This window comes from Mesoplodon mirus (assembly GCF_964341445.2).
Source record: "Mesoplodon mirus genome assembly, chromosome: 3".
Taxonomy (NCBI): Eukaryota; Metazoa; Chordata; class Mammalia; order Artiodactyla; family Ziphiidae; genus Mesoplodon; species Mesoplodon mirus.
In genome coordinates this window covers 106,072,307-106,097,153 of record NC_138978.1, presented here as the reverse complement: position 1 = coordinate 106,097,153, position 24,847 = coordinate 106,072,307, and the positions used below count along the sequence as shown (strand labels likewise).

Below are 24,847 nucleotides of genomic sequence, written 5' to 3'. Positions count from 1 at the left end.
TTTGAATATATGGTGGCTGAGAGTTTTTCAAAATTGATGGGAATTCTGTTTTATCGGTGTGATTATCTGTTAGTTTTATAATCTGTGTTTTCTCATAGTGTTTTTTTTTAAGATTTTTCTCTGGCTTGTTAGATTTCCTTAAACTGTAGGTTCATATTATTCATCAAGTCTGGAATATACTTAGCCATTAACTCTTGAAAATTGTCTCTTCCCTACTTTCTCTGTTCTCTTCTTCCAAAGTCCCATTAGATGTTTGCCAGATCCTCCCATTCTAAACTCCATGTTTCTAAACCTTTTCCCTAGCTTCAGAATAAAGGTCTCCCTGAATTTTATTTTCTTCAAATCCATCCTCCAGTTCATTGTGTTTCTGCCCAGCTATGTTCAGTCTGCTGGTTAACCTATTAATTTTGTTGAATATACTTTTCATTTCTAGAAGTTCTGTTTCACATTAACTAGTCTTTTTATAGTATTTTGTGTGTGTGTGTGTGTGTGTGTTTTCATTTAATGCCTTATTTCATGCTTTTAATCATTTTAAGTATTCATATCCAATGTCTATAGTTCTGGCTGCGTTGGATTGGTTTTACTTCACTCATGGTTAATTGACTTGGCGTGTTTTGAAAATTTAGATTGTCAGCTTATACTTGGCAGAGCTTTGTCTGTGGGAAATCTTTGCTAGCAAAATCAAACATAATATATCTCTGGAAGAACAATGGAGGTTTCCCACAGATGTTCCCGTGCCAAGCATAAGCTCACACAGGCCTGCAGTTGTGAATTCTCAGGAGAGAATAATTCCTCTTCTTTGTCCTCTTCCTTTTCCTATTCTTTCTTTTAACCATCCAGATAGGCAAGACAGAGGAATTTGCCTGCCATCTTCTTTTCCTTCTGTATTATCTCCCTGTGCCACCAGAGTTTATCCTCCTTGCCACTGTCCTTGATTATATTTTTTGTTTTGATCAGCTGTATTGAGGTATGATTCATATACAATAAAATGTGCCAATTTAAGATGTACAAGATGTACAATTCGATAAATAATTACTGCCACAACCATAATAATAGAGCATTTCTATGACCAAAATCAAGTTCTCTTGAAACCCTTTTGCAGTCAGCCTCCTCTCCCCAACCTCCGATCTGTTTTCTAGTACTATAATTTTGCCTTTCCTAGAACTTAATGTAGGCTCATGTCTAGCTTTTTTTCACTTAACATAATGCATTTGTGATTTATCCATGTTCTTGCATGTGTTGGTAGTTGGTTCCTTTTTATTGCTGAGTAATGTTCCATTGTATGGCTATACCATGATTTGTTTATCCATTCATTTGTTTATGGACATTTGGGTTTTCAGTTTGGACCATTATGAATAAAGCTACTAGAGAATTCTTATATACGTCTTTGTGAAGATCTATATTTTCATTTCTCTTGGATAATACCTAGAAATGACTGGGTCACATGTTAAATGTATATTTAACTTCATAAAGAGCTGCCAAAATGTTTTCCAACTTGGCTGTATCATTTTGATTTACCACCAGCAATATAGGAGTTCCGTTTGCTTCATATCCTTACCAAGTCTTGGTATTATCAGTCTGAAATTTGGTCATTCTAATAGAGATATATTAGTATCTCTATTAGGATTTTAATTTATATTTCACAAACGAATAACAATTTTTAGCATTTTTTCATGTACTTCTTAGGTAAAGTATCTTTTCAAATCTTTTGCACATTTTTTAATTGTGTTGTTTGTCTTTTTGCTGTTAAGCCATAAAAGTTCTTTTCATATTCTGGACATGTCTTTTCTTGGATATATGATTTGTATATATTTTCTCCCAATCTGTAGCTTGAAATTCAATTTATAAACTTTTTGTGTGTGTGTGGCTGTGTTGGGTCTTTGTTGCTGCACGCAGGCTTTCTCTAGTTGCGGCGAGCGGGGGCTACTCTTCAATGCAGTGTGGTGGCTTCTCTCATTGCGGAGCACGGGTTCTAGGCACGCAGGCTTCAGTAGTTGTGGCGCACACGCTCTAGAGCGCAGGCTCAGTAGTTGTGGTGCACGGGCTTAGTTGCTCTGCGGCATGCGGGATCTTCCAGGACCAGGGCTCGAGCCCGTGTCCCCTACATTGGCAGGTGGATTCTTAACCACTGCGCCACCAGGGAAACCCCAATTTAGAAACTTTTTAATTAACATGGTGCCATGTGCCTTCAGAAATCTTTGCCTAAATTTTTCTTTTCAAATCATAGGGGTGGGTTATCTATTTAGTTGTTTAATTTCTCAGTAATATTTTGTAGTTTTCAGTGTACACATCTTACATATCAGATTTATCCCTGTTCAGTTTTTTGGTCCTGTTGTAAATGTTTTGTTCAGTTTTTTTTTTTAATTTCAAATTCTGATTGTTCTTTGCTGGCTTATAGAGTTGATTTCTATTTATTGGTCTTGTATCCTGAGATCTAGTTAAGTTCATTTTTAGTTCTAGTACCTTTTTTTTGTATATTCTTTAGAATTACCTACATAGACAATTATGTCTTCTGTGAATGAAGACAGCTTTACTTCTTCCTTTCTAGTCTTTATGCCTTTTATTTCTTTTTCTTGCCTGTACAAACTGACTAGAACCTTTAGTACAATGTTGAGTAGAAGTGATGAAACTTATATCCTTGCCTTTAGGGAAACTTCCTTTTGGGACTGTCTTCTTCCCACCCCTACAACGTCCATTGTCTTAAATCATATTTGAAGTGTTCAGATGGATTGGAAGGAACAGTATTTAGGAGATGACTCCTACACTATGAAATTAGGATTTGTGTTTTAGACTAAAGAATGCTGTAGCCAAGAGTGAGTTTGTCATCTGTGACCTGTATTTATTTATTGTATAATACAGTCTGAGTGGAGATAATTTGAAATGGACATGCTAACATACTGTTGTAGGATGAGTTATAGTATAGGGTGGAAGTTGGCTTTAAATAAATTAAAGGAGACCTTCATGACAAAATAGGTAAGCCTACTATCAAACATTCCCATCTTCTCCCTATTCATAATCTAACAGGAAGTTTCATTTTCTAACCTTGCTATTCGTTAGTACTAGGTGGCTTCAAGAAAACGGGATAATCTTTGATTTGAGACTACCATCTTTTGACATTATAGTTCAACTTGTGAGTTTAACTGTATTGATTAGTTGCGTTGTTTAGGAGTTTAACCAAGGAAGTTAGATAAAAGGAAACTTTTCTGAAATAATTTTCCAGGTCATTAAATGAAATTCTTATGTGTTCAGAATTATCTTTTATTTTGCAAATTGCTACATATCTAGTGAGTCAGGTACCTCCTTCCTATTACTTTTAAGTCAGCATATTAGTAAGAGAAAGTCAGTATTGTAGAATACATGGGAAAAGGGAAAAACTTATAAAGCCTGTATTAAAACTTGAAACTTTTGTAGGGTATGTGTTATGTGAATTTTGCAAGCAGATAGTCAAATAAGACATTTATTTACTTATTTAGTTATTAGTAATTTGAGGAATTGTATTAACTGCTAAGACAAGAAGGCTTATTTGAAATACAAAGGCTACATTTATTGAAAAGGATTTGTTTCAGTTATGGTTTCTTAAATGGTGAGGAGCTGTTTTCCTTTAAGCTCCTAAAAAATGTGGACAATATCATGGCTCTAAAGTCTCTTTTTCTGATAATGTCCTTAGAAGATAATGTATATTGGCCAAGTAACGTTGAAAAATAGTTCAGTTACTTGAGAGCTAGGTGTAAAGGGTGCTTTGTTGTTGGGAATGCTAGGTGGGAGTGTTTTACTGCTGACATTTTATTTAAATTTTGTATCGTTTAGATATTTGGATTTGAACTGCATTTTGGGATTTATCTACACTTAAAATGCCACCGCCAGTTGGAGGTCCAGTTGGATACACCCCCCCAGATGGAGGCTGGGGATGGGCAGTGGTAGTTGGAGCTTTCATTTCCATTGGCTTCTCCTATGCGTTTCCCAAATCTATTACTGTGTTCTTCAAAGAAATTGAAGGTATATTCAATGCCACCACCAGTGAAGTGTCATGGATATCTTCCATCATGTTGGCTGTCATGTATGGTGGAGGTAAGTACCCACTAAGGCCTGCTGTTTTAATTTTCATTAAGCAACCAGATGCTCTGTTTTAGGTAACTTTAAAAAAAATGTTTTATTTGGTGAGGTGTTTTGAAATGGTATTTCTCAGAGCTTTATGTTTAGAGTCACATTTTTATTCTTGTTAACAATGACAACTCTTGCTTTGTTTGTTGCACTATAGTATTCCGAAACAGAAATAAGAAATTGTGAGGATTTGTTCCAATACCGTATCATTGAACTTAAAAAAGCTCTCAGAGGGAAAAAAAATTTTTTTTAACTCTCAGAAAAATAACATGTGTACAACTTATTTTTCTTATTGCTCTCTGCTAGACTGTTGAGGTATAAATGTAAATAAAGATTTTAAAAAATTGATGTTGGGAGAATTAAAGTAAATCGGGCTAACCTGAATAGCACAGTTCAAAGTCTTAGGTAAAATCTTTTCATAGTGTTAGAATTAAAGAACTGGATAAAATCCTCCTTGTTTTGTTCCTTGTGATGTAATTAGTCCTAAAGCATTTCAGCTTCATCTTAAACTTAAGTTTTGTCATTTTTTCCCTTTCTGTTTTCTTTGACATGTTGTGAAGGAAATGTGGAGAGTAAGTTGCTTACCTTAATATCATTTAAAATACTGTGGGTTTGTTTGTTTGTTTGCCTTGGAACATCAAAACACAATTTAACATGTAAAAGTCAAAACCTCCCATAATAATAAAATATGTAGTTGCTTAGTTAGCAGAGATTCGAAAGTTAAGTGTATTTATTTTTTGGGATTGACGGGGTTTCATGTTGCTTATTTAGCCAAGCTTTCACTTTTTAAATCATAATTTAGTGCCTCAGATTATTTTCACATGAGCTCTTTAAAAGCCCAGTATAAAGATTCTGCATTTCAACTGTAATACCTTAGCTTAGGCTTCTAATCTGGTGGCAGATTCAACCAATATTTATTAAGCCGTATGCACATAGTCCTCACTAGGCTAGGTGTGAGTGATAGAGAACACTGATCTTAATCCCTGCCCTTGGGAAGTTTGTAATCCTCTTGAGACAATAATGTAATCTCTTGAAACAGGAATAAGTATTTGAAGTCCATAAATTAGTTCAGTACTTAATCTCATTGCACAGAAAAACGGGTAAGTTTTTTGTGCCTTTTAAATTTTGAACGTATGCCTGTTTTGTCTATTGCAAAATTAAGTGCTTTTTAAAAGAACGTAAGTGCTAAATTATAGTGCTTACTTTTTTTTCATGAGCCCAGAGAAATCAAAAGGGATTTTGGACATTTTCTAGCTTCTGAGAACCAATAATTTTGGAGGCTCTGAACTTGATCTGCCAGGATTTCTAATCAGGTTTTGACTGATGGCTTGAAGAAATTGGCGTAAATATTATCCAGAGGTACTCCAGGTTCTCAGTGTACCTTTAAGCTGATTACAAACAAGAGGTTCACATGTTGCAATTCTAAGAGCAAGAGCTTGAGAGCCGCTTGCATCAGAAGTAAGTGATGTCAGTTGTGCTAATTGCACATGACACTTTCTTTTGGGAAAACAGTTCCTTCTTTGTCCTCACCCAGAGATAACTAGCACGTTTCTCTGAATTTGTGTTATAATAGGCCTACAAACTGTATCCCTCTCTATTTTTAATGATAGTTAATTGGGGCCATTCTTCCTGAAATAACTCTGAAAGATAAATTGCATATCAAGAGCCTTGTGGCATAATTTTTACTAAATGGGTTATTTTGTTTTGTTTGGCTCCTAGGTGGTATGACCCCATAAGAATTATATTTAAAACTGCCTTAATTCTTTAACTTGTACATTTCGGCCACACCCTCAACACTAATATGTTTTGAGTTGTGAGTGGTTTAGGGTTCAGTTTTCCTCCCTCCCTCCCTCCCTCCCTTCCTCCATGTGCTTTGGTTCACAGATACATACTGATACTTGTTAAAGTATATTTTTAAAGGAGAAGATCTTAGTTACTTACTCTTGGTTTTTGTTTGAGTTTTTCCTTTTTTTTTTTTTTTTTTTTTTTTTTTTGCGATTGCGGGCCTCTCACTGTTGTGGCCTCTCCCGTTGCGGAGCACAGGCTCTGGACGCGCAGGCTCAGCGGCCATGGCTCACCGGCCTTAGCCGCTCCGCGGCATGTGGGATCTTCCCGGACCGGGGCACGAACCCGTGTTCCCTGCATCGGCAGGCGGACTCTCAACCAAAGAAAAGTAGTGGGGGGGAGGAATTGGGAGATTGGGATTGACACATATACACTATTGAAACTATGTATAAAATAGATAACTAATGAGAACCTACTGTATGGCACAGGGAACTCACTCTACTCGGTGCTCTGTGATGACCTAAATGGGAAGGAAATCCAAAAAAGGGGATATATGTATACGTAGAGCTGATTCATTTTGCTGTACAGTATTGTAAAGCAACTATTCTCCAATAAAAATTAATTTTAAAAAATGAAAGTATAAATTCACATATTTTCAGTTCCACAGTAATGTCATCGTAACATTCCTAGTTTAGAACTTAAAATACTGTAGACTTTACAGCATTAACTTCTACTTCACAGAGTCAACAGTGTGACAGTATTTTTTTATCTTTGTAATTCTGACTATACAAAAATCTGTTTAATGCCTAATTTATATGGACATATTTCATGAATATTCTTTCAGTATTTAATTCTTTCATCATACACAAGCTATAAATTCAAATTATTTCCAAAGCAGCTGTGACCTAATATTTTCATGAAATGACTTAGAAGTTCAATGAGAACTTGTTTATACACATCCTTGGTTGAGCCTGAAGTCTCTCCCGCAGCCATTTCTTGACCCAGCCCCTTAGAGAGAATTGGTCCTCCAAAATACTAGGATATCAAAAGCTTTCATTCCTTCTTGCATGTTTATTATATGTATGTATACATATATACATACCACAGTTTGAATATACATACCATAATTTGAAATTGGGTTCCTTGGGGCCAGAGCCTGTCCTTTTATTTCTTTCTTTATCTTTCTTTATTTATTTATTTTGCGGTACGCGGGCCTCTCACTGTTGTGGCCTCTCCCATTGCGGAGCACAGGCTCCGGATGCGCAGGCTCAGTGGCCATGGCTCACAGGCCCAGCCGCTCCGCGGCATGTGGGATCCTCCCAGACCGGGGCACGAACCCATGTCCCCTGCATCGGCAGGCGGACTCTCAACCACTGCGCCACCAGGGAAGCCCAGAGCCTGTCCTTTTAATCATAGTGCACCATACTGCAACTCTGAATATAGTAGCACTAGAATATGAGTAATGCAGAATTTTTCATAGTGTTTATAGAAATAAAATATGTCAACATATGATCAGTAGTATATTCTGAATATGTGCATTCTGTGTCTGTTTTTAAAAATAGACTTACTATCTTTTAGGGAGCTAAGTATAGAATAAACAGAATAAAGTCAGAATTTACTGTGTTAATAGAAGAGAAACTTGATTTGTATGTCTTCTGCTTTATAGCTTTGGAACTATAGTTCCAAAAATACATGTGTAATGGGGAGAAAATGGGCTGGATTCAAAACTCGGTTCTCACTAGCTGCAAGTTCAAATATTAGTTCTTCTTGTGTCCCCTTCCCTACTGATGCATTGCAGTGACCCTTTCTTATTTGCAGTCATCTGCCTTAACAAGGCAGACATGTTATGGTGTCATGTAAACGAAGTTGTCATCTCCAAAGTCCAGAGCCATGAAGTAGGGACATAAGTATTATAAATAAATGAAATTCAGAGAATGTCAAATGTCATTCGTTTGTAATCAGCAAATATTGTTAGTCTAAGAATTGTGTTACAGCTCTTAAAACATTGTTTGCTTTAGATAAGACTCATAATTAAGACTTAAAATTTTGGAAAAGGGGAATTACAGTTTATACATATTTGTAGCAAGTAAGAGAGGCCATTTGATTTTTTTGTGTTTGAAAACTGATACATGAAACGCATAAAATCTTTTTATTTGTGAGCCTTATAACACTACACTTTTGTTTGGTTTCTTCTCTCACGTTAAAGAAAAACTAATTTTTTGGTATGCATCTCTTTAGCTTAGGAAATTTAATCTGGTTTATGTTGTTAAACCTGAGAATGTTTTGACCATTATCTGACTTAATCTTCTACAAACATTTTTTCATAGTTTTGCTGTCACAAAACAGCAGTATAGGCACAGAACCCGGTTAACCCTAGAAGACATTCCATTCAATTCAATACCTGAGATATCTAGGTGTAAATGGGAACAGTTATGTTTTGTTTTGTTTTAAATTTAGATGTCCTAATTGCAAAACTACTGAACTTGGGGAAAAAAGTATGTATTTTGCCTTTGTTTTTTCTTCTTTTTAAAAAATATGACACAAACTACACTTACGATGATGTGTAAAGAACACTCTTAAAATCTCTCATCAGTCTGCCTATCCCAAAAATTAACATAGAGCAAACTTACTAAATATGTGTTGATCATATCCTAGATAAATCAAGAAGCCTATGAACGTCTGTTACCAAGGCTTTCAGCCTATTATGCCTTATAAGAGAAAGATTAAAGAAAGACTAGAGTCTTTTATATTTTAGTAAAATTCCATCCAAGATTTCAAGATAGAGAAGATACACAATTAATGATTCTTCTAGCATCTTTATTTTCCAGCACACATACCTATGATTATGAAATAATTATAGATAAAAATATTCTTACCATTGCCTTTTGTTGTATCTGCTTATTTGGAAGGACTTGTCGTTTAGTGCCATCAATGCCTTGTGTACCACTAAATTTTTGATTATCTCTTAGGTCCTATCAGCAGTATCCTGGTGAATAAATATGGCAGTCGTCCAATCATGATTGTTGGCGGCTGCTTGTCAGGCTGTGGCTTGATCGCAGCTTCCTTCTGTAACACTGTGCAGGAACTTTACTTGTGTGTCGGAGTCATTGGAGGTGAGTTGATTCATTTTCAAGCATTAATATATTGCTGGCTATTTGGTATTCACCTGCATTGGTCTTTCAGATCTTTTGAGTGAGAGTCCCTCCTTATAGAAATTATCATTTTGACAACCTGTTAATTTAAGAGCAATAGAAAATCAAGTTTTAAAAGAAATTGCTGTCATACAGTAGGTGTACAATTGTTGAATAAATGAATTGAAAGAAATGATTGTATCCCTTGTCCTAAGAATAGTCAGTGATTTGTAGATAAAATGTGTCCAGCAGTCGTTGCAAGGGTGGTCATTGGTTACTATCTCTGTCTCGCTCTTTTTAAAAAATTTTATTTGTTTGTTTGTTTGTTTGTTTATGGCTGTGTTAGGTCTTTATTGCTGCGCGCAGGATTTCTGTGGTAGTGGCGAGCGGCGGCTAGTCTTTGTTGCTGTGCGCGGGCTTCTCATTGTGGTGGCTTCTCTTGTTGCAGAGCGCGGGCTCTAGGTGCACGGGCTTCAGTAGTTGTGGCTCGCGGGCTCTAGAGCGCAGGCTCAGTAGTTGTGGCGCACCCGCTTAGTTGCTCCGTGGCATGTGGGATCTTCCCAGACCAGGCAGGGCTCGAACCCACGTCCCCTCTGTTGGCAGGCGGATTCTTAACCCCTGTGCCACCAGGGAAGTCCTTTCCCCTTATTTTAATAGCCAAATTAAGATAATGAACTGCTGATGAGTATGATAAATAAAGATTATGTATAACTTCACAGTCCAGAGACTTTGACTACTAACATTTTGATGTATATATATCCTTCCCAACTTTTTTCTATGAACAACAACCATATGTATGTCGGGCACTGTCTACATGCTGTGGGCATAGGGCAACAAGTCCAGCAAAGTCGTGCTCTTTCATGGGAGGAGGCAGACACTGCTACTCACAAATAAATAAGAAAAATCAGGGAATGATAAATTCTATACAAAGACCTTGCTGAAGAGATGACCTTAACAGAGTAACAGCAGGAAACTAGCTTTGTGAAAATCTAGGGGAACATAGGTCCTAAATCAGGAGCATGCTTGTTAGCACAGGTGAGAATGGTCTGGTATGAGATCAGGGAGGTAAGGTCAGGGTAAAGGTTATGGACAGAAAGCCAATAGCAGGTTTGCAATAGGGGAGTGACCTAGTCTGGTTTACTGGTTTAAGTCTCTGTGAATAGCTTAGACATAAATGGTAGGGAGCAAGCAGGGGCCAGGGAAGAGCATCTCCAAGTTATTTGAATATTTACTTATACTAGCACCATTTATTGAATAATTCTTGTTGCAATAATTTAAAATATTACTTTTATCATACATTAAATGTTTATATATATTTTAGGTATATTCCTGGACTTTCTGTCCACTTTCTTCGTTCAGTGTTTACCTATTCCTGAGTCAGAGTCACGCTATTCTATTGATTGTAGCTTTTTTTTTTTTTTTTTTTTTTTTTTTTTCCGTACGCGGGCCTCTCACTGTTGTGGCCTCTCCCGTTGCGGAGCACAGGCTCCGGATGCGCAGGCTCAGCGGCCATGGCTCACGGGCCCAGCCGCTCCGCGGCATATGGGATCCTCCCAGACCGGGGCACGAACCCGTATCCCCTGCATCGGCAGGCGGACTCTCAACCACTGCGCCACCAGGGAGGCCCTATTGATTGTAGCTTTTTAAAGTCCATTTAAAATATCTGTTCTGTTTAGTCCCATCCTGCATCACCCAAAATTTTCTGGTGACTCCCATGTGTTCTCTAGTATGTTTTAGAATCATTTTACCTCATCTCCAAAATGAAATGCACTGATATTGTCATTGGAATCACATCAAGTTGGCGCTTTCATTTGGGGAGTATTGACATCTTGGCAATGTTGTGTTTAATTATACAAAAACTTTGTGTGTTGGTTTTAATTCTCTGGCCCTTCAGGAAAGTTATACAATCTAGCCATTATAAATTGCACACTTTAAAGTTTTTGGTGCTGTTGTAAAGGGAATGATTTTGTATTGCATATTCTATTTTAAAAACTGTTTTTAAAACTCTATTTGATAACCGTCTCCTTAATTACCTTCTTTGCTTATATTGATCCTTCACGTGACTTGCCAGATTTGACAGTTAATCACCTTCAAATAATATAAATAACAATTATAAAAATAACTACTAACATTTATTGAGTGCTTACTACATGCCGGGCACTAAGTTCTTTAGTCACAGCAGTGCTATGCGCCTGTTTTACATACCACGAAACAGTCACAGGAGGGCAACGTGTCTGACGTCACACAGCCAATAAGTGATGATGACGAGATTTGAACCTACATAGTCTGGTTTTATTTGTTTATTTATTTCTTCACCACACAGTTGATCCCCTTACTCATTTCGCCCTCTGCCCCTTTTCCTCTGGTGACCACTACTCTGTTCTCTATATTTACATAACTGTTTGGTTTGTTTTGTTCATTTATTTTGTTTTTGTTTGTTGGTTTTGTATTCCACATATGAATGAAATCATTATGGTATTTGTCTTTCTCCATCTGACTTATTTTACTTGGCATAATGCCCTCAAGCTCCATCCACGTTGTCAGAAACAGCAACATTTCATCTTTTATGGCTGAGTAGTATTTCATTGTGTGTGTGTGTGAGGGGGGTATGTATGTATATATATATACATCAACGATCGTTGATGGGCACTTAGGTTGTTTCCATATCTTGGCTATTGTAAATAATGCTGTGATGAACATGGGTGGGTGCCGTTATCTTTTCAAATTAGTGTTCTTTTGTATTCTTTGGATAAATACACAGAAGCGGGATACCTGGATCATATGGTAGTTCAAGTCTTAATTTTTTTAGGAATCTCCATACTGTGTTCCACAATGGCTGTACCAGTTTATTCCCACCAAGAGTGTATGAGTGTTCCCTTTTCTCCACATCCTCGCCAACAGTTGTCATTTCTTGTTTTTGGTAATAGCCATTCTGACAGGTATGAGGTGATCTCATTGTGGTTTTGATTTGCATTTCCCTAATAATTAGTGATGTTGAATATCTTTTCATGTGCCTGTTGGCCATCTGTATGTCTTCTTTAGAAAAATGTCTGTTCAACTGCTCTGCCTTCTTTTTTTTTGTTTTGGCCACTCCTCACAGCATGCGGGATCTTAGATCCCTAACCAGGGATCGAACCCATGCCCCCTGCAGTGGAAGTGTTGAGTCTTAACCACTGGACTGACAGGGAAGTCCCAACTCTGCCCATTTTATAACTGGGGTTTTTTGTTGTTGTTGAATTGTATGAGTTCTTTATATATTTTGGACATTACCGCTTATCAGATATAGCATTTGCAAATAACTTCTCCCATTCAGTAGGTTCTCTTTTCATTTTATTGATCCACTTCCTTTGCTATGCAGAAGCAATTTGATGTAATCCCATTTGTTTATTTTTGCTTTGGTTTTCTTTGCCTGAGGAGGAGACATATCTAGAAATATATTGCTAAGACCATACTGCCTGCATTTTCTTCTAGGAATTTTATGGTTTCAGATCTTATATTCAAGTCTTTAATCCATTTTGAATTAATTTTTGTGTTTGGTGTGAGATAGTGGTCTAGGTTTTTTGTTTTTTGGGTTTTTTTTAGCATTGGCTGTCTGGTTTTCCCAACACCATTTACTGAGGAGACTATCCTTCCTTACTATATGTTCTTTGTTCCTCTGCTGTAAATTAATTGTCCATGTATGCATGGGTTTATTTCTGGGCTCTCAATTCTGTTCCATAGAAATATGTATCTATTTCTCTGCCACTACAATGCTGTTTTTTTGTTTTTTTTGTTTTTTTTGCGTTATGCAGGCCTCTCACTGTTGTGGCCTCTCCCGTTGCGGAGCACAGGCTCCGGACCCGCAGGCTCAGCGGCCATGGCTCACGGGCCCAGCCGCTCCGCGGCATGTGGGATCTTCCCGGATCTGAGCACGAACCCGTATCCCCTGCATCGGCAGGCGGATTCTCCACCACTGTACCACCAGGGAAGCCCTACAATGCTGTTTTGATTACTATGGCTTTGTAGTATAGTTTGAAATCAGTGAATGTGCTACCTCCAGCTTTGTTTGTTTTTCTCAGGATTGCTTTGGCTATTTGGGGTCTTTTGTGGTTCCATATAAATTTTAGAATTTTTTTGTTCTATTTCTATGAATAATGTCCTTGGGATTTTGATAGGGATTGCGTTGAACCTGTAGATTGCTTTAGGTAATAAGGACATTTTGACAATGTTGATTCTTCCAATCCATGAGCATGAGATATCTTTCCATTGATTTGTGTCTTCAATTTCTTTGAACAGTGTTTTATAGTTTTCAGGGTGCAAGTCTTTAACCTCCTTGGTTAAATTTATTCCTAGATATTTTATTCTTTTTCTTAGGATTATAAATGGGATCGTTAATTTCTGATAGCTCGTTGTTAGCATATAGAAATGCAACAGATTTTGATTTATACTACTTTTGTATGCTGCAATTTTATTGTATTTGTTTATTATTTCTAATAATTTCTTGGTGGAGTCTTCAGGGTTTTCTATACATAAAATCATGGCAGTCTACAAACAGTGACAGTTTTACTTCCTTTCCAATTTGGATACCTTTTCTTTCTTTTTCTTGCCAGATTACTCTTGGCTAGTCCACATAGCCTGGCTTTAGCGCTCACACTTTAAACTGCTATACAATATTATGTCGTACTTTCCATTACTTATATCTTTTTTTTAAGTTTATTTTTCATTTTATTGTTTATTGAGGTATAGTTGGTTTACAATATTGTTTCAGGCGTATAGCACAGTGATTCACAATTTTTAAAGGTTATATTCCATTTATAGTTATTATAAAATATTGTCTATATTCTCTGTGTGGTACAGTAGATCCTTGTAGCTTATTTTATATATAATACTTTGTACCTCCTAATTCCCTACCACAATCTTACCCCTCACCCCTTCCCTCTCTCCACTGTTAACCACCAATTTGTTCTCTATGAGTCTGTTTCTTTTCTGTTATATTTGCTAGTTTGTTTTATTTTTTAGATTCCACATATAATTGGTAACATACAGTATTTGCATTACTCTCTCTCTCTAACTTATCTTATTTCACTTAGCATAATACCCTCCAAGTCCATCCATGTTGTTCCCAATGGCAAATTTTTATTCCTTTTTTATGGCTGAGTAGTATTCCATTGGGGGAAAATCATATATATTATATTATATATTATATTATTATTATATATTATATATATTATTATATTATGTATATATTATATATATATTATATATATCCACATCTTCTTTATTCATTCTTCTGTTGGTGGACACTTAGGTTGCTTCCATATCTTGGCAACTGTAAATAATGCTGTTATGAACATTGGGTCTTCTGTAGTTCCATGTAAATTTTAGAGTTTTTCGTTCTATTTCTGTGAAAAATGTCCTTGGGATTTTGATAGGGATTGCACTGAACATGCAGGTTGCTTTAGGTAATAAGGACATTTTGACAATGTTAATTCTTCTAATCCATGAGCACAGACTATCTTTCCATTTATTTATATCTTTTTGAATTATATACCTCTTAATTTCTTTGTCTGGTTAAGTAATGCCAAATATGTTTCTGACATTTATTGGAGTATGTGATTCTTTTTTCACCCCCTCTCCCCAGGTCTTGGGCTTGCCTTCAACTTGAATCCAGCTTTAACCATGATTGGCAAGTATTTCTACAAGAGGCGACCGTTGGCAAATGGACTGGCCATGGCAGGCAGCCCTGTGTTCCTCTCTACCCTGGCCCCCCTCAATCAGGCTTTCTTCGGTATCTATGGCTGGAGAGGAAGCTTCCTAATTCTTGGAGGCTTACTATTAAACTGCTGTGTGGCTGGAGCTCTGATGAGACCAATAGGGCCCAAGCCAACCACTGCAGGGAAACATAAGTCTAAAGAATCCCTTCAGGAAGCTGGAAAATCTGATGCAAAAAAGGGGGCAAGTGATGCAAATACAGATCTCATTGGAGGAAATCCAAAAGAAGAGAAAAGATCAATCTTCCAAACACTTAATAAATTCCTGGACTTATCCCTGTTCAAGCACAGAGGCTTTTTGCTCTACCTGTCTGGAAATGTGCTCATGTTTTTTGGACTATTTACACCTTTGGTCTTTCTTAGTAATTATGGCAAGAGTCAGCATTACTCTAGTGAGAAGTCTGCCTTCCTTCTTTCCATTCTGGCTTTTGTTGACATGGTAGCCAGACCTTCTATGGGACTTGTAGCCAACACAAAGTGGATAAGACCTCGAGTTCAGTATTTTTTTGCTGCTTCTATTATTGCAAATGGAGTTTGTCATCTGGCAGCACCTTTGTCCTCTAGCTATATAGGATTCTGTGTCTATGCGGGATTCTTCGGATTTGCATTTGGGTGGCTCAGCTCAGTATTGTTTGAAACGCTGATGGACCTTGTTGGACCCCAGAGGTTCTCCAGTGCTGTGGGATTGGTGACCATTGTGGAATGCTGTCCTGTCCTGCTGGGGCCACCACTTTTAGGTATAGTATGTCTCCCTATTTCTGTGGTTCTATTAACATAAAACAGGCAGAGAAGATTAGGAAGGTGACAGAAAGCAGAAATCAGCGAGCTGCTTGATAGTCTTTCTTCGCTTCTGTACCCTCAGTGCTGGCACAATGCTTGGTACAGCGTAATTTCTCAAATACTTAATAGAACTGAATTAAAGTGAATCATCAAGCTGAAAGAGGAATAAAAAACTATTACACACTTAAGTATGTATAATAATTTTTCCTGATAAAAAACCTAACATGTTTATTGTAGAAAAATGTATAACCACCTTTAACATACTGTTGGTGATTTCTTTTTAATTGTGGAATTTATCTCAGCAGTAATATTTAAAATAATAACAATAGGTACCAGGTGAGGGCTCACAGTATACCAGGGACTGTCCTAATCTTTTTCTGTATTCTGTCATATATAACAAGTCTGTGATGTAGGACTATTATTGTTCCCACTTTATAAAGAAAGAAAGAGAGTCTTCTAAAAGTTAAATAACTTGCCCAAGATCACACAGCTAGTAAGTGACAATAAAACCTGATGTATTATTCTCTTAAGAATGCTAAATGGTTTACATTTTAAAATTATTATTAATACAGAATGCAACTATAATTTGGACTTCTGGATGTGACTCATGCTTTTGAGATTATGCACTATAAGTAAGGAAGGATACATAACAGAAGATCCACTACTGACCTGTCCACCCTCTCTCCTCCCTATATATACCCAAGGAGATTCCAAATCCTGTCCGTTTTTGCTTCCTAAATCTCTTTCTAATCTGCCCGTTTTCTCTGCATCACAACTGCCACTCATCCAAATCTCCTATCTTCTATCAGTAGCCTTCTAATTTTACCCATATCCACTCCAGCTGTTCTTCGTCTCTTAGAACACTCCAGTTGCTTCCCATGTTCTTAGGGTGAAGATCAGATTCCCTGCTGTGGCCTACTAGGTCCTGCGTGGCCTGGCCCACCTGTGTCTCCAGCCTCATTTCCCACCACTCAGTTTGCTCTGTGCTTCTCCTCTCACACTCTTTGCTTCCTCCTATCACCTGCCTTTTCACTGGCTGTTCTCTGCCCGGAGCCTTTTCCCATCTCCCTTCTCCTTGATAACTCCTATCCTGTAAGTCTTGGCTAAGGTTACACTTTAAGAAAAGGCTTCCTGACCCTAATTGCTGGTCTAAAACCCCTATTTTCTGCCTTCAAACCCTCATTGTAGCACTTGTCACAGTCTGTGTAGTTATTGGATTAACATTTCTCTTCTCCACTGAGCTGTGGATGTTACCTCCTTTGCTCACCCTTAACTCAGGGCCTAGCAGACCCAGGGCCGTGTGTATATTTAGAGAATCAATAAGTATTGCTGAGTGCGTGATGCCCTATGTTGGAAAACCATATGGAATTATATTTGAATTGGTTATTAGGTCCTTTATATGTGTAGGGTTTTCCATAGTTTAATAAATACTAGTTTGAGATGCTAATAAATTTTAAAATAACAAGGAATTCATGGCCGAAAAAAGTTTGGAAACGCCAAAGTAAATAAGTTTCTTTACTATCAGGCCTAATAAAGCCTTTAATAGAAAAGACTATGTGTCATTTCCAAATTTACTTGACTTTGCAAACACTAGGGAGTAACCTGTAGCACAGAAGTTATGGTGCAGGCCTCAGAGTCAGACTTGGTGGGTTGAAAGCCAACCTGTTTCATTTACAAGCTTTGTGACCTTGGACGAGTTACTTAAGTTTTCTGTACTTCAGTTTTTCTGTTATACAATGGGGATGATGCTGGAACCTTCCTGTTGTGAGGATTAAGCACTTAGAATGGTGGAAAGGTGTTGCTGTTAGTTAATGTTTTAGCAGAGGATGAGTGTTCACAGGAACGCCCTTTGGGAAATGCTGATGTCAGAGAAAGTACATTGGCCTGGGAGACTGGAATTAGCTCTATGGCCTTGGGCAAGACTACTAAACCTCTTCTGAGCAACAAATTTTTCCATTGAATATTGAGAGAATTGACTCGAGGTGATCTCTAGGACTTTCCCAATTCAAATTTGCCAAGATTTAATTATTTTCAAGTTCCTAAAGTTAACAGACTGTGCAGGGCCATCCAAAATCAGTGTGACATTATAAGTAAAAGATCAGATAATTATGAGCAGTTTCTTTTTAGACCAATTAGTCATTTATGGGCTCTTTGAATGGATTCTTAAGCTTTATTTGGGAAAGGGCATAACTGTCTACCCACATAGTTTTTTTTTTTTCTCTTTTTGACATCTTTAGGTCGTCTCAATGACATATATGGAGACTACAAATACACATACTGGGCATGTGGTGTAATCCTTATTGTCGCAGGCATCTATCTTTTCATCGGCATGGGCATCAATTACCGACTTCTTGCAAAAGAACAGAAAGCTGAGCAGCAGCAGAAAAAGGAAAGTAAAGAGGAGGAGACCAGTATAGATGTTGCTGAGAAGCCAAAAGAAGTTACCGATGCAGCAGAATCTCTGGAGCCTAAAGGCATAGAAGGAGGCCCCAAGGAGGAGGAGAGTCCAGTTTGAACCTGTGGGGCTGATGGGTAAATGGAGCAGCTCATGACCCCAAATGTTCTATTGGCCTGTGATCTACCAGTGGTGCTCAATGCAAATACTGGACATTTCTGTAGGAATCATACCAGGGGTTCATTGATGGAATTTTTGTTTCACTCCTTACCAGTAGCCTGGGCTAAAAATGTCATAGCCTTTGGGAAGGAAGTGGTTGAAACAGAATGAGAGAAGGAAGTCGGTTTGTGTGTTTGTTTGTTTAAATCTTTGCTTTTAACAGTGTCATGATAATGTGCTGTGGTAGTGTGATAATAATATGTGCCTTAAGTTTTAGTCTTTAGGGAGCCTTAACTTTTAAAACCATTCTGCTTAATTCTTCCATTTTAAGTGTTCTGTTACAAGGAAAAATAACTAGTTTGAGGCAAATTTAAAATTAATCTTGCTTCATTGTTATTTGAAATAATAGTGTCAGACATTGTCACTAGAAGATTTGAAAGTTGGGGTTTTTATAAAATCCTGACTAAAATATTTTCCTAGCATCAATAGTTGCTTGGCATATGTGCCTGCTAGATATATATTTAGGAAATTTAAGGCATAAAACTTCGCAAACATCTTGGCTGTTCTAGATGCACTGTACTCATCAGTACACCTCCAGTATCTTTTCTTGGTTTGCTTATTAGAAGCCAAGTGCTTGAGAGTTGACTTCATTAAATTACTATTTTTGCTCCCCTTTCCAAAGATAAATTTTGAGTGGTCATAGATCACCGCCCCTTTTGAGATCACATAGTATTTTCCCCCCCACTGGAAAAATTAGTATTAAAATACACAAAACTGTGTATTTGTGCCTCCTCAGTAAATTAAACATAGACAGATATTTCAAACAGCAACTGAATTCAGCTTAGGTTTTTCCAAAACTTCAGTTAAACTGTGAGACTTGGAATCTTTTGTTGTTGTTTTTCCTGGAATTTTCCCTCTTTGATTCATAGTGGTTCCATTTATATCCACATCTAGCTTAGCACTGTGTGTGAGATAGTCTTTGTGTGTTCAGTTTTTTGGTTTTTTTTTTTTAATGTTTGCTAGTTAAAGAGACCCATAGAGATTTGGCCCACACAAACCAATAAGGATAAGATTGGGAGAGAAGTTGCTATGTTTGCTTCAATAAGTAACTCCTTTTCTTCTTCTTATAAGGCCTTAAAGAAAGTTATGTTTTGCTTAGAATTATTGGATACATTCTTACTCTTTACACAAACCTAAAGATTTTGTGACCCTTTTCACTTATCTGAAAAGTAGAGAAATGGGTTTAGTATAAGGATAGGAAGGAGGATGGACCAGAATGAAAACTGTAAATGTTTTTTCACCTAATATCTTTTAAATGGTGGCAGGAGGATAATGATAGACATTCAATAAATTATATTCAATGCATTTTAAAATATTGTAATTGACAGTGTGAAAGTATAGATATAAAACCTTAAGAGGCTGGCTTTTTAAAATAAACTTTTTTTTTTTAAGAAATGTTTCTTCTTCCATGTGCTTATTTTCTTGAGGAAAATATTATGTCTTCATTTTTATTATCAAAATTCAATTTGGCCCTTCCTAATGTAAATTATTCAGCTTATGTGTGTTGAGATTTGTGTATATGGCTTATTTTGATTTTTTTCCTTACCTCTTCTTTAAGGCAACCAGGAGGGGAATTTTTTGAAACGACCTCTCTGAAAGCATTTTGAAACCAGAGCAGTTAATCTTAAGGATACAATGAAAGCTCCCTTTCTGTGCCCAAGTATCATGACAGATGGAGGAGGAATTTTAGTGGAGAAGCCTACTGTGATTGTTGTCAGGCTTGGCTGCAGTTTGGACTCTGCCATTTTCCATGGACTTAACCTCTGTGTACCTGTTTCCCCTTCTATAAAAATGAGGATCACCCTTGAGTAAAGTAATACAAGTAAAAAATGTGAGGTGGGGGGAGTAAACCCGGTGTATAAGATTATTTTTCCCCATCCCAGTTGTTAAGCTACACACACATAAGACCCTACTTAGTCTTTTTCCATTAGTTGAATCTTGTTAGTGAAGTGAGGGGGTTTTGGTGCAGACTGACCATTTATTAGAAGGAAGTGTTCTGAAGTTGCTGTATTCTGAAACAAAGTTTAAAAACTGGCTCAAAGCTGGACTAAACAAACCTTTTATCACCCAGTCCAACTCTGACTTTTTCCCACTGAAGATACAAGCTTAAGGGATTTATTCAAGATCAAGTTTGGTAACAGAGCCAACACTAAATCCTGATATAGGCCTACTCTGCCATCTATTCCTTGTTAACAATCAGCTAATCCTGTGTTGCAGTGTTGTGTTCAACACTGGATGCATCTGGGCTCTCTGACTGGGCAGTCTGTTGTCCCTTGCTCCATATGAGGACTGACTAGACTTCTCAATTTTATTTCAGTTGACACAGCTTCAGTGGCTGCTTTGGGAAAATAGAGTACCTGCCTATCTTTGCGTTGTCCCACACTCTCTAAGTCACAGAGAACATACAGTTCTCTAAGTAGTTGTGCCCAAAGAGGCTTGGGACTGTTCAAGAGTATACTCTGAAATAGCCTCCCAATTCAAATCTGGAAAATTATTTAAGAAACTGATAGGTTGGACAGTTGTAGGTGATCATGATAACAAGACCATATTATCACATTATAGTCCTCTATTGAGAACTGAAATTATCTTAAACTATTCAAAATAAATAATTTCAACAAAAAATATTCAGGAAAGGATGATGCTAAAACAAATTATGGAAAATTCAGGGAGGTATTTTTATCCCCGATTTAATCACATTGATGAATAATCCTCTTATTCTTGGGTTGTGTGAATTTAGTAGTTTGTGCCATAGATTATATATGTCAGTATTAATCCTGTATTTTAAAAAGGAAAAAAATTGTTAAAAGCCATTTAATATATGAGCCAATGTTTTATTATATTGAATTTCAGATTGATAAATTGGGTATTGGTTTATATGAAAAACCTCAGTGTCTGGGTTTTACACCTTCCCTAGCAAATGGTCCACAGTGTAATAAACTTATCAAGTGTGTGCCCCCTGCCCCCTCCTTATGGTTGGAAAGACGAGGAAAGGTTAACAGTAAATTTCCACCTTTGCAACAACATGGCTTGTTTTAATAATCAGCTTAGGCACTTGAAAAAAGAGGTTAATGATAGACTTCTGTCACTATGAAAACTTGATAAGGAAGTGATGGCCTAAGCTTGCCTGGCTTGCCCAAATGTGAGAAATTAAGCCACACCTCCTTAGATGCTTCTAATCTGAAGCATCTAAGGAGGTTTCAAGTACATCATTCCTGAAATGTGTTCTAGCTTTTTATCCTTTCCCCCATTTAGTCTGGGCCATAGTGACAATCATTCAACTGAGAGTGATTGGCAAAGTGTCTTTCTCCTCAGCTGAACAGCACTGATTTACTTACTTTTTGCTGACTTTTACCTTGACTTGCTAGAGGAGACTGGAATAGCTAGCAAAGGAGTCACAGCCTACCGGCTGTTTAACAATATAGACTGCTAGGGTTAAGCATCAGATGTTTTCTTTTGTAAGGTATTAATAATTAGTACCATCCCCCACTAGGGTTGTCATGAAGGTTAGCTGATATGTGACAGCTTGTATTAAGTAAGGGCTTAATAAGGGTAAGCACCTGACTATTAAAAAAAAATCAAAGAAAAGTGGTACCTGGGAAAAAATTGAGCTCTTCTAATTTCCAAGGTGGGTGGAGCCTTACATGCAGAGGATAGCTCTAAGGGGGTGACTCTTAAAGATAAGACTATTAGCTAAATGATCAAAAACTCTCCTGTTGGATCAGATCCTCCCATTTAGTCTTACAAATGTAATGGTCTTTGTTTGGAAATGAATGGAAACTAACACCTCATGAGGTTGTTGCATATATGTCCCGGCTCTTTAAGTGAGGTGGATTTGAATCCCAAAGCCCTTGCTCTTTGTACACTGCCTCCACAAGGAAGACACCTGATTAGTAACTGATAATCTTTTCCCTTCAATATTTGTGATGATTCTTTTTTTTTTATATTTAATTAATTAATTAATTTATGGCTGTGTTGACTCTTCGTTTCTGTGCGAGGGCTTTCTCTAGTTGCGGCAAGTGGGGGCCACTCCTCATCGCGGTGCGCAGGCCTCTGACTATCGCGGCCTTTCTTGTTGCGGAGCACAGGCTCCAGACGCGCAGGCTCAGTAATTGTGGCTCATGGGGCTAGTTGCTCCGCGGCATGTGGGATCTTCCCAGACCAGGGCTCGAACCCGTGTCCCCTGCATTGGCAGGCAGATTCTCAACCACTGCGCCACCAGGGAAGCCCTGTGATGATTCTTAAAGAGCAGAAATGTAACTAGTAACCAATCATGATTAAAGTCCTTTGTCCCTAGCAATGTTCTTAAAGGTAAACTGAAAGATTGACGAGATTTTTATTTTTTCTCTACTATATCAATAACATGACTTAAATTATAAATTATCATCAGTTGGTGGCTCAATAAATTGGTACAACAATATTAGCAAAGTGATTTCATAATATGTGTCAAATACCATGAGTTCACATCTTTTCCCTAAGAATTCCAGACTTAGAATTTATATAAGAAAATTGTTCCTTTGAAATTATCAATTTCTTGTATCAATAACTATTTAAACGGATGGTTATGAAGTCCTTATGATATATTCACAGCACAATGTTAAATGAAAAAAGCAGAACACAAACTACCATGGTGTGTGTGTGTGCATAATACATATATACATATGCACAGGGGATAAAGGACATACACAAATATACTAATTTTGTGAGCATGGTAAATTTAGAGGTAACTTTTTCTATATTTTTTCCACATTCTAAATTTTCTTGATATCATGGTTACTTTTATACTAAAAGAAAATATTTAATGGAGCACATAATACTGGTTTACAGAGAGGAAAAAACAGTACCTTTGATCTAGAAGAGTTCTGGCAAGAGACACATGACTCCTAAGAAAATGAAGCTGATAATTATTACAAACAGGTTTTATTTTTCTGCTTCAAGAATTGCATCTGGTGAAAGGAAGGTGAATGAGATGGAAGTCAAGAGCACAGTGGTCTCTAGCCGTGATTTCGCTGGTGCTGGACCAAAGCTGTAGAGTGTAGAGTCCACAGGCTGCACAGGGTGCCTGTGTCAACCACCAGTGTCTCCTTCCTGAGACAGTGCTCTTGGGGACAGCATTCCTTTGGTTCCCCTTGCAGTCATCATTCAGCTGCAAGTGAATGTTTAACTCAGGAAGCCAGAGCATTCCGCACTTACCCACATTACAGTGTTAACGGCTGTCGAACATTATCTTACTGAGATCAGCATCAGAAAACAATACTATGATGTCACAAAAAGTAGAATTTGCTTGTCCGAGCAGCTATTTTAGTTTATTTACTAACAGGTATTTATTGGACCCTTACTAGTTCCCCAAGCATTGTTCTAGGCTTTGAGAATCCAGTCATGAACAAAATGTCTTTCTATGCATCTTACCTTCTAGTAGGGGAAAGCAGACAGTGAACAACAGTAAGTTATAAGGAAAACAGCAATATTCAGAAAAGAGCAGTGGACATAAGATCAGCCTTCATTAGTTCACCTAAATAGTATTTTTTGGAGCATCATCTATGTGCCTGTTTCCTAGATAGAAGGGATAACAGTGATCAGAATGCAGTTCCTGGCGCCCCCAGCTCCTAGTCTAGTGGGGGAGACTGCACATGGACCCAATCTCAGGAGGGCCTAAAAAGGACAAAATGTATATACGCGAGCAAGTTAATTTCTCTGAGCCTCTGGTAAGTTAAACATAATGAAATTACTGTGCGGATTGTGAATGTACACTGCATACAGTTGAGTGCATAGTAGTATTAGTTGAGCTCACAGTAGTTTTAAAAATTAAATAGTGTCAGTTGTCACCAACCAGAACAATAAAGAACATGTGGTAATATTTGTATAGCTCATCAGAGTGTACAAAGGCCTTTCAAGTATGTTCTGATTCATGCACAGTCCTAGGGACATGGGTATAAATGAAAAACACTGACCCTTTAGCTGGCACCACCCCTCCCCCACCCCTGCTGTCAGAAGGGTGCAAAGCAAGACTGCAGACAGCTCAGCTGCTAGAGCTAAATGTACTGGGTGGAAGTTTGGAAACACAAGAATGAAAGAGGTTGAATCCAGGATAATCTTGAAGGGTGAACAGAGACCAAACCAGTCACTTGGATCCTGCACCAAAATAAGTAAAATGGTCCTGTCTCCAGTGAATTCACAATCTGATTTACAATCCTTTTCCTTGGCTTTGGAATTCATAATGTGATTTCTTCAGTTGTGGGATTTCCTTTCCTAATATGCTTTACTGATTCCAGAATTAAAAGTTTGCATTTCCTGAGCTTACTCTGGCCAGGTCCCAAGAGGAAGTGGCCAGAAGCCATTAAGAAGCCAGGAGGGGAACTGGGCTGGGATTAAAAATCACCTGGTGTGCTGACAATCTGTATGTCTGTAATTATTAAGAGAAGGTTTATAATAGTTCTTGTCATTGTGTTTTATCTTTATTTTCCTAACTCACTTTTTTTCCCTTGAGGCTAAAAGTGCCTGGGTACTTTTGTGTCAGGCCCTATTTACATATGCTTTTCAGAATGGGAAGAACCCTTTTCCTTTTAAATCCCAAGTACTATCTTGTTTCTCAAATGCTAAGAATGAGCATAAAGAGGCCTGCAGTAGATGGAGTTCTGAGCTTTGGAGGGCTCCTAAACTACCTGCATCCCAGCCTCTCCCCATTCCCA

At 37.6% G+C, this 24,847-nt stretch overlaps 1 protein-coding gene across 1 annotated transcript in view; it reads left to right on the top strand.

The window, feature by feature from the left end:
* Positions 1 to 22,601, top strand: part of SLC16A1 (solute carrier family 16 member 1) — a 37,843-nt gene extending 15,242 nt beyond the window's left edge. The window contains exons 2-5 of the mRNA XM_082614636.1: positions 3,808 to 4,068; positions 8,856 to 8,999; positions 14,638 to 15,504; positions 17,785 to 22,601. Of these exons, the coding sequence (XP_082470762.1) occupies positions 3,852 to 4,068; positions 8,856 to 8,999; positions 14,638 to 15,504; positions 17,785 to 18,062 (1,506 nt within the window). The 5' untranslated portion in view covers positions 3,808 to 3,851 and the 3' untranslated portion in view covers positions 18,063 to 22,601. The remainder of the gene's footprint in view (positions 1 to 3,807; positions 4,069 to 8,855; positions 9,000 to 14,637; positions 15,505 to 17,784) is intronic.
* Positions 22,602 to 24,847: the final 2,246 nt, after the last annotated feature.